General features: G+C 46.4%; 1 protein-coding gene and 1 pseudogene across 2 annotated transcripts; both read right to left on the reverse strand.

The window, feature by feature from the left end:
• Positions 1-1,027: 1,027 nt before the first annotated feature.
• Positions 1,028-3,514, reverse strand: LOC126941719 (pregnancy-specific beta-1-glycoprotein 8-like; annotated as a pseudogene). The gene is made up of 3 exons (XR_007721422.1): positions 3,448-3,514; positions 1,958-2,197; positions 1,028-1,524 (listed from the first exon to the last, which is right to left on the reverse strand). The product of XR_007721422.1 is annotated as a pregnancy-specific beta-1-glycoprotein 8-like (transcript).
• On the reverse strand, positions 3,437-10,221 carry LOC126941720 (pregnancy-specific beta-1-glycoprotein 2-like). Its single transcript, XM_050768380.1, has 3 exons — positions 10,177-10,221; positions 9,565-9,943; positions 3,437-3,954 (listed from the first exon to the last, which is right to left on the reverse strand). The coding sequence occupies exons 1-3, from the start codon at positions 10,219-10,221 to the stop codon at positions 3,539-3,541; spliced, it is 840 nt and encodes a 279-aa protein (XP_050624337.1). The 3' UTR covers positions 3,437-3,538.
• Positions 10,222-10,453: the final 232 nt, after the last annotated feature.

Raw genomic sequence — 10,453 nt, forward strand, 5'->3', positions numbered from 1 at the left:
ATAGGAAAAAAAAGGAAACAACGGAAAGTCCATTGAAAGATAAGTGGGTAGGCAAATGAGGTATATCTATACATCAAAATGTTATTCAACCTTAACAAGGAATAAAATTCCAATACATCGTGCAAAATGGATGAACCTTGAAGACATTATGCTAACTGAAATAAGCCAGACACAAAAGGATAATTATTTTATAATTCCATTTATAAAAGATAGAATAGCCAGTTACATAGAGACAGAAAGTAGAATGGTGGGTGCTAAGACTTAGGGGGAGAAGGAGTGAGGGTTACTGTTTATTGGGTACAGAGGTTTAATATGGTAAAAGGAAAAAGTTCTGGAAATGGATAGTGTGATGGTTACACAACACTAAATTGCACACTTAGAAATAGTTAATGATAAGTCTTATAATAGATATATATAAGTGTTCTGGTAGTCTTATACTCTATAAATATACACTTTCTGGCATGGCCCCTTTCCTGCCATGCAGAGCCCCAGAGGTGAATCTCCCTATTTCTCCAAGTGTGCATCACTCATTGTCCTCTGTGCTGTGTCCCACGTGCTGTCCCACAGCCTTATGTGGCTGGTGACTTCAGAGCCAGGATACAACTCCAGAGTCTGCCCCGAGGCTCCCTCTCTTCTTATTTCCCTGCAGCCTAGGCTTCATTGCAACCGGCAGCTAAATTTAGCCGAATTCAGGACAGGCCATCAGGGGTCTTTCTCCATACATGCTGTTCCCACCCCAGTGGGACCCACCCCAGTGGAGTCAGGAAGGGCCAGTCACTGGAGAAGCCTGGAGCAGAGGATGCAGCAATCTGAGCTGCTCCTCTCTCATCCAAGGGGCTTCCTCCTCTTATTTGGGGGAAAAATGTGAGCTTGTTTCAAAGCCTCAGATGTTCTTTGTAGCACATGGAGTAAGTAAAAGAAAACAAAGATGTGGCAGAAAGGGATGTGTTGGAGACAGGGAGAAGCAACTTGATCTTGAGGACTCTCCTTCTTGTCCCTCTATGAAGCCTCTTCCACCACATAGGGCTCAGGACTGACAAAGCCCCCTCCCTACCCTTCTCAGACTGGACACAAGGTCAGCCATGAGAAAACAGAGAAACAAGAAGAAAGTCTGTAGAGAGAAATTGAGAGGGTTCAGAAGGAGAATTTAGGATTTGCTTCTCCCCATGGGACACAGGCTGGGAATAAAAATGTTTTCCTGACTCTTCTCTGAAAGCCAGATAGACTCCACCTAAAACCCTATTGCCAATGATGCCGGGATCCACTTACCAGAGACTATGACCATCTTGAATGTGGAACATTCCCTGCCAGTGGCTGAGTTACGAGCAGAGCAACCATAGATCCCGTTATGCTTTGTACTAATTTGGGGGATAAAGAGCTCTTGTCCTGATTGCACAAACTTCCCATTAATCGTCCAAGAATACTCTGCCGGTGGGTTAGAGTTCGCGAGGCAGGACAAGTAGAGGTTATCTCCTGAACGGTAATCCATGAATGAAGGGAAAATCCTGGGGAAGTCTGGACCATCTGGAGTAAAGAGAATAAAACCACAGGTGATGTCGTCCAAGGGAAGGGGATGCGCCTGGTCTCTCAAAGGGACACAGTGTCCCTCTGAGCCAAGACACACCCTCAAGGCCCAGCCAAACCCCTTCTGTCTTCACTGAACAGAGGCATGAGGTATTCACGTGTTTCTCCCATCACAGGCTGTAGACCCCAAGTCTCCCATGACAAGAGCAGCCCCTCCCTTTATATTCTTGCTTAAGGCTGTGCCTAGCCAAGTTTTCCCAGGGCAGGGAGTCATGACCAGGCCTGGCGTCCAGAAATAAAAGTATCTGTATTTGAACCTGAGAGAGACTGAGATGCCTGGCCTCTGGTGGCTTGGATTTTTGCTGGTGGCCTGGTCCACAGAGGAACCAGATAAAAAGGACATCCAGGATGACTGGGTCACTGCAGATGCTACCAACTCGGTCCCGTATTTCACATTCATAGGGTCCTGTGTCATTTCTTGTGACATTGGCTAGAATGAGGATCCTGTTTTTACCGGGTTGCTTTAGCCTGGGACTGATCGGGAGGCTCTGACCATTTACGCACCACACGTAGGTGTAGCCCTGAGTCTTAGGTACACAAGTTAAGGATACATCATTCTTGTTCTCCATGGGGTTGAAATAATTGCTGGTGATGTAGGGCTTGGGCAACTCCGCTGGGTGGATAACAGAGAGAAGATTGTCCTGTGTGGCACCTTTGATTCCTCCACAGACATCCTTCAATCAGAGTTGGCATCTCCCACCTCTCAGCCCACCAGAGTCCTTGAAAGTCAATAGCGGGTGCGTGTGTCACAAGACAGATGTATGATGATCTAAGGACTCAAAGACTATGAGGCTGCCTGCTCTGTCTTAGGGAAGCACAGACTTTCTGAAGTGTGAATTTAGCAGCAGTGTTGGGTCATGGACAAACATGTCAGTGGGAGTCACAGGCCCTGGTACACCTCCCAGTCCCTCTCTAATCCACTGACTGGCTGGCTCACCTTGGATTCCTTACCTGGAATGTGCAACTGCTGGGTCCCTTCCAAATTCCATCCTACTTTGCCCCCCTAGATGTGATTTCTCTGCAGCTTCCATTTCCAAGGACATTCTAGAGATGAGTAATAACGGGACTTCCCATTGTCCTGAAACCCTAAGATACTGAACAGCCTGGCCTGGGACTGAATGTTTCAGCAGAAATAAGACATGGGAGACCAGAGTCAAACCTGGAGGTCAGTTCAGTCCTGAGGCAGTGGAGGTACAAGGTGGGGTAGTTTTTTGCAGGTGTTTCATGATGACTTACTTGAGCCAGTGACCTCCAAAGATAGAACAGAATGTAAGGAATGATCTAGAAAGAGTGAAGGGGACAGGCAAAAGCTGGTCGTTTTGGAGCAGAAACATATTCCCTGTCCTGGGTTTTTTATTTCCTTCTCCCTCTGCAGAGGGCAGGTGGTTCTTCCTTGATAGCCAGATAGACTTCACGGGAAAACATATGGCCAATGCTCCCTGGATCCACTTACCAGGAACTATGATATTCTTAATGATGAGATTGTTCCATCAGTAGCTGAGTTATGGATGAAACAGACATAGGCCATTCTATATGTTTTAGTGATGTGGGGGATAAAGAACACTTTTGCTGATTGCTGGAACTTCCCATCAATCAGCCAAGATTGCTCTGCCAGTGGGTGAGAGTCTGTGAGGCAGGAGAGCTTGGGGACTTCCACTGGATAGTAATAGGTGTATGAAGAAGAAATGGTGGGGGTATCTAGGCCATCTTGAGCAGAAAATAAAGTCACAGCTGATGTTGTCAGAGGGAAGGGAAAATCCTGGCCTGTGGAGGAGCCACGGTGACCCTGTGAACTAAGTCACTACACTGAAGTCCCAGCCAAATCCCTGCTGTGTTCACTGATCTGGAGCTTGAGACATTCACCTGTTTCTCCCATCATAACCTGTGGACCCTGAATCTCCCATGACAGGAGCAGCCTCTTCTCTCCCATTGTCGATCAAGCCTAAGCCTACTCTTAGTCATCATGGCCAGCTTTGATGTCTAGGTTTAAAGGTCTCTGTTCTTGGACCTGAGAGGGAGTGAGAGGCCTGGCCTCTGGCCATGTGTATTTGGGATGGCAGCCTGGCTCACAGAGGAACAGAAGATACTCACAAAGGAGATTCAGGGTGACTGGGTCACTGCGGCTGGAACTCACTGGGTTCTTCATTTCACATTCATAGGGTCCTGCAGTATCCTTTGTGACACCAAATAGAACGAGGGTCCTGTTGTTTCCAGACAGCTGCCACTTGCGACTGATAGGGAGGCTCTGACCGTTTATCCACCACAGGTAGCTTACATCCTGAGTGTCAGGATCACAGGATAAGATCACAGTCTCCACGGCCTCTCTGGGGTTTAAGTTGCTGCTGGAGATGTAGGGCTTGGGAGTCTCCACTGTGCAGATAACAGAGAGAAGATTGCCCTGTGTGGCACCTTTGATTCCTCCTAAGACATTTTTCAATCAGAGATGGTCTTTCCCACTTCTCAGCCCACTCAAGTCCTAAAAAGCCCATGGCAGATGTGTGTGTTACAAGACAGATGCATGGCAATCTGAGGGTTCAGGGATTGTGAGGCTGCCTTCTGTATGTGGAAGAAGCACAGACTTTCTCAAGTGTGAATTGAGTAGCAGCATTGAGTCATGGAAAAACATGGGACCAGCAGTCACAGCCCCAGGTGCCTCTCTGAGTCCCTCCCTCTCCAACTGCCTGCCTGGCCCACCTTGCGGTCCTCACCTGGAGCATGCATTGCTGGAATCTTCTTAGTTTCAGTCTTACTTTGCCCCCAAGGTATGTTTTCTCTGCAGCTTCCCTTTCCAAGGGGATCTTAGAGATGGATGATGAAAGTTCCCATTGTCCTTAAACCCTTTGGGTACTGGGAAGCCTGGCCTGGGACTGGGTACTTGAGCAGAAATAACACAGGGGAGACCAGAGTCAAGCCTGGAGGTCAGTTCAGTCACCAGGCAGTGGAGCCACAAGGTGGGGCGGTTTTCCCAGCTGTCTCATAGTAAGTGACTTGAGCCAGTGACCACTAAAGATAGAGCACAGTCCAAGGAATAACCTACAAAGAGTGAAGGGGACAGGCAAGAGCTGATAGCTTTGGACCAAGACCATGTTCGCTGTTCTGCATCAATGATATTCCCTACCCACTGTAGAGGACAGGTGAGGACCATGTATATCTTTCTAGAAATACATGTAGATGTTTGCAAACGCAGAACTGACTGGTGGAAAGGGCGGACATGAACTGATGACAGAAGTCTGGCCCTCATGGACCATATGTGTTTGGTGGCTATTAGAGCAATATGTGGGAAGAAGTCTTGCAGATACTTTCTCTCATTAGACATTCTACTCTCTAATTCTAGGAGTCAGACTACTCTATGTACCTTATCTCAGTGAATTCCAGAGTGAATCATAGAGTAGAATAGTAGTTTCCAGGAGATGTGGTCAGGGGAATAGGGCATTGTTCCATGGCTGTGCTGTTCAGTTATACAGGATGAGGAGGTTCTAGAGATTTCCTGTACAGTTTCATGCCTATAGTTCATACAGATAAAGTGTTCCTTATGCAGAAAGCTTAAAACCAAGGTTTTTGGATTCTAACTTTTTTATTTATTTTGGAATATTTATGGTAGATGTACTGGGTTAGCATCCCAAATGTGAAAAATTTTAAATCTAAAATGCTCCTGTGAGCACTTCTTTTTAGCATCACATCAGTGGTCAGAAGTGTTGGATTCTGGAGCATTTCAGATTTTGGATTTCTGGATTTGGGATGCTCAATTTGTAGTACTGTAATTTTCCCATAAAAAGTTGTCAAGAGTTTAGACCTCATGTTATGTTGTGACTCTAGTAACGAAACAAAAAAAGATTTGGAGGAAACATTAAAATGTTGTCATAAGTGGAAATTTTTACTGATGGTCCAAACATCTAAGATCGATTGCTATTAGTAGTATTTATCTTGATACCAAATTAAGGTTTAGGTGTGGGGTGAATTCCAACAGGATCACATTATGCTCAAAGAAAGATGCCAAAAGTGATTTGAAATTAGCAACTCCTTAAGTAGAGAGAGTCCCGTTAAAGAGACAGAACTGGTCAGTGTGTCAATTACATAAAGGGAGGAATGATGCCGAATTAAAAGAAGTGATATGTGTTATGTTAGTAAATACAGTAAAAAATCCCTGTTTCTAATTTCTGTGCAGAGTTAGGAAAAATGGGGAAGAGCCCAAAACAGGTATGTGAAATGCTTTCTTCATTTTCTCTTAACCTCAGGAAATACAACTAGAGTTTAAGTTTGTGTGAATCAGGAAGAGTCTAAGTGAGATGCCAGTGGCTCATGTGTCCCCCACACAAAGAACCCCAACTTATGAAAATGGCATCATCAGGAGGAAACAATCGTATGTGGCACAGGCTGTAAAACCATCAGATAGCACCCCCTGGCTACCCCCAACAGGTCCCGGAAACCACCAGTATTCCCATTATGTGTAAGTTACAGCCTTGGAGGTTGTACCACAACTACAAAATTTAAAAATTGCTATTGTCAATACAAAATGTTAAATATGAAGTGGGATATATTGTTCCATTTTTTCCCCCACTCCTTTTGAACTTTCCTTTTTCAGTTTTGGAAGTTTCTATTGACAAATCCTCAAGTTAGGGATTCTTTTCTCAGCTGTGTGCATTCTACCACTAGGCATCAAAAACATTCTTCATTTTTCTAACAGCAAGTTTTTCGTTTTCCTTTTTTTTCTGAGATGGAGTCTCACTCTGTTGTCCAGGCTGCAATGCAGTGGCAAGATCTTGGCTCACTGCAAGCTCCACCTCCCGGGTTCATGCCATTCTCCTGCCTCAGCCTCCTTAGTAGCTAGGACTACAGGCGCCCGCCACCACACCTGGCTAATTTGTTTGTATTTTTAGTAGAGATGGCGTTTCACTGTGTTTGCCAGGATGGTATCGATCTCCTGACCTCGTGATCCGCTCACCTTGGCTTCCCAAAGTGCTGGGATTACAGTTGTTAGCCACTGTGCCGGCCATCTCTGAGGGATTTTAACGAGTTGTTGACTTTTGAGTTTTCCGTTGTTTACTTACTGTTAGAACCGAGTGACAAATTTCAAGCCTGTTATATGGCTGACAGGAAACCAGAAGTCTCTAGGAAGTGGCTGGAGAATGTGAGCTCCATAGTAGGTTGTGGATGGAGTCGTGAGTGAAATGGGTGAAATCAGCCCATGGGCTTTGGAGACTGCAGACCTGTCCAGCCTCTGACACCCTGGTCAGTCAGTGCAAAGATTACAACAGTGACAGCAAACTAGCATGGCTGACTCCATCTGGCATCGAGTCTCAGGCTGGCTGTCCTCACTCATTCCTGGACATAGGCCAGGCTAACCATGGGAGGAATTTAATTTATGGTTTAACTTTGAAGCAAGAATGATAATAGTTCCTCCATAACACTAATACCCTTCTTTTGCCCAGGGTTTGCCTTTGTAAAACTGGTGAAAGACCATGAGAATAAGATTGTAGGAGGGAACTGAATTCTGCTAAAATGGAGGCACAGTTTCTATAATCCCTTACTGCTCAAATGTCATTTGCCCAGAGTTTACAAAATTTGTATCTATTTGCTCCTATAGATAACATCACTATTGTAGAACCTGAGATTGGTCTTTTGAGATGTTTCTCATTCTTTGCATTCTGGAAACCCGCTGACCTCATCCATACCCATGACTAATGGCTCAGCCAGTCACATGGTCCCCACCTAGAGGTGGATTCAAGCACAAACAGATCATTTCCCTCCGCCCTCATGATTCCATCCCCAAACAGTCAGCAGTACCCATTTTTTAGTCCTGTGCCCCTGAAACTATCCTTGAAAATCTCTAACCCCTGATCCACTAGGGAGTCTGATTTAAGTAATAATAAACCTCCATCCTCCTGTTTGGCACACTTGGAGTCATTAAAATATTTCTTTACTGCAAATCACTATCTGGATAAATTGGTTTTGTTTGTGCAGGAGGCCAGAAGAACTTGTCTGGAAATTATAAGAGTGGATGGAGGAGCTGACTATCCCTGTCCCATGGTCTTGTCCACAGAACAGCCTCACAAAAGGACAGAGCCCTGAATGGGGATACAGTGGAAGCTTATTCTCTTAGTGACCTGGGGACATTGGCTCAAGATGAAACTTGGCAGGAGTGGCAACTCCAGGTGATTTCTGTGCCTTTCCTGTTTCCTGGGAGGTGGGCCAGGCCACAGTGTTAGCAGGAAGGGAACAGAACAATTCACCTAGTTAGAGGGAGTGTCTGGGGAAGGCCTAGGGGTGGAGGAAGAAGCTGTGCAGGACAGGGCTTGCCAGGTAGAATGAAGTGGGAGGAAGATGAGGGACACAGAGAAGCAGAGAGAGGCAGAGACAGCATGGCAGTGAACAGTGGGGCCTACAGTGACTTCAGAGACCCCAGGGACCAGGTGTCCCCAGTTCCACAGGCCAGGATCAGGCCTGAAAACCCTCCAGTGACCAAAGGGCTTCAGAGTTACATGAGATGGGTTGGCTTTAGGGGCAAGAGTTAGTGGGGGATGAAACATGGGTGTCAGCCTCTGAATGACAAGGGACAGGTGTGGCTAGACCTCCTAGGATCCTGCATCCAAGATCCAGTCTAAAGAAGTTATGGATCATTCATTTCTTCATTCAATTCCTTCATTTGTTATGTGAGAGCTCCTGAGTGTGTGTCTCTCACTGGGCCTGTGCTGGTGCGGGGTGTGAGTGGGGAATGAAAACAAGGTCCTCTCTTTTATCCTGTCATGGCAGTGACATGGACACTTTGGGAAACACAGGATTTCAGGTTCAGTGATAGGGGTTAAGATCTGAGTGGGAGACCCGGACATTTTTTGCACTGACTCTGACAGTTGAGGCAGGTGATTTAGTTCTGGAGAACAGACTAATCAGCTGACCATTTGCTCTCACTCCTCTGATGTTTGGACGCCTAAGAAGAGAGGATTTGAGCCAATGAATGACTATGGGGTCCTTGGAACCCAAAAAGCCCTCACTTCTGGTGGAGGAGAGGATGGGCCTGTGGCTACAGACAGACCTCATGTGACCCTGATCTGCCTTTTGTGTTTGTGTGACTCTCATTCAGTGACTGTGCCTTCCTGTGTCTCAGTTTTCTCTCAGTCAAATAAGGTAAATTGCAAATGGACTGTGGGTTTTCATGCTATCTGTGAATAAATTGTAAATTCTTCACAGTCACCTGACCTAATGCTTGGTGCAGTGGAGGTGTTCACACAAACAGCATTTATTATTACTCACTTCCATGAGAGAGCACCTTTAGGTCAGATCCCTGTGGATAAGCTGCTGCCAGGTACATTTTCTGTCTTCTGTTTCTGCTTCTGGGGACATTAGACTCGCAAAGCAGTTGGCTGATGGCCTATAAAGCTTGTCTTTCTGTCCTCTCCACTCTGAGTGTCAGGTGAAGAAAGCTCTGTCCTGCCCAGATGAGGATCTGAGGGCTGAGCCCTGGCAGTGAGCAGCTCCTGGAGACACAGTCCTCAGACGCCTGGTGAATCCTTGGTCCCAGTAAGCCCTGCCACAACCCAGCCTTGGTACAGCCTCCTCAGCTTTATCTGGAGTAAGGATTTAGGGACGGGTCTGGGGTTGAGGCCTCCAGGGCTGAGCTTTTCTGAGAGCATCTCTGGGGGCCTCTTAGGCAAAGCCCTACTCAGTTCTCCAGGGTCTTTCTCAGGATCTAGTTTATGAAGAGGGCATGAGGTGCTTGGCTGAGATTCATCTCTTGCTGAGCACCCTCCCTTCAGACTGTCCTTCCTGTGCAGCAAGTGTCTGCAGGGTCTGGAGGCAGGAAAGGAATTCTGATCTGTTATAGTTTGTCTCCTCTGTGTGTGTCCTCCACTAAATGCCAAAACACCAACATGCGACATAATGCAGAGAGGGACACAGGCACCGTCTAGGCCTGACCATCCTGTTGGTGTAAAGTAGAACGGACTCCCAACCCCCAACACCCAGGGATCATGTGGAATCACTCACGGTATAAGGTGAAATGTCCAATTACTCCTTTAGTCTTATCACCTTGCTTTATCATTTGTATGGTGTAGGATCCTGTGTCCTTCTGGGTGACATTCTGGATCAGCAGGGATGCATTGGAATATACTGTTTCTCGTCCACTGTATGCAGGCCCAACTATAATTGTTTCAGCATCTATTACATATGATGTAATGTAATGGCGGAAGTCCGTTTTTTGCCCTTTGTACCAGATGTAGGCGATAAGATTCTGGGGCAAATTCTGGACAAGTAGAAGAACATCCTTCCCCTCGGAAACTTTGGTTGGCTGTGCTTCAATCGTGACTTGGGCAGTGGTGGGTGTGTTCCAGAAGATTAAAAGTGATGCTAGGACGTGGAGAGAGCATCAGTCAATATTGCGACGTATGTATGGGGGTGAAAAATGGGACTGTGGGTCCTGAGAAGCTCTCTTCAATCATCAGTCTTGAAGACACACACACACATACAAACACACACAGCACCCCAGTATGACAGTAGGACACACACATACACCCCTTTTGTGTGTGTGTGTGTGTGTGAACTACTGTCCTACTGGGTCAAGGTCAGCAGCATGACCCCCATTTCTTCAACCCTTCTTACCTTGTCATATTTCTGTTTGGAATCCTCTTCCCCAGGGATCTTCATGCCTCCCTCCACACCACCCTCAGGTCCTTCTCACATCAGGGCATCTTTAGATTTCTTTCCTGACACCTCCTTCAGAGACCCTGGGTCTCCTACTTCTGACCTTTCCCTGCTCTTCTCCCTCCGGAGCTCTTGTCAACACCTGACCTCACATTCTAGATCTCTTTGCATGTCTGTCTTCCTTCCCATGACAGCGTGAGCTCCCTGAAGACAGGGACTTTTAGGATCTTGGTTG

The sequence above is a fragment of the Macaca thibetana genome, chromosome 19 (assembly GCF_024542745.1).
Source record: "Macaca thibetana thibetana isolate TM-01 chromosome 19, ASM2454274v1, whole genome shotgun sequence".
NCBI lineage: Eukaryota > Metazoa > Chordata > Mammalia > Primates > Cercopithecidae > Macaca > Macaca thibetana.

Bases quoted from the DNA above. Each gene is read 5' to 3' on its own strand.
- LOC126941720 (XM_050768380.1), bottom strand. From the start codon at position 10,221: ATGAAGATCCCTGGGGAAGAGGATTCCAAACAGAAATATGACAAG. The intron at 9,944-10,176 runs GTAAGAAGGGTT...AATATTGACTGA, and splicing joins CCAAACAGAAATATGACAAG to TGCTCTCTCCACGTCCTAGC. The intron at 3,955-9,564 runs GTGAGTGATTCC...TTATCTGCACAG, and splicing joins TGGACATTTCACCTTATACC to TGGAGACTCCCAAGCCCTAC.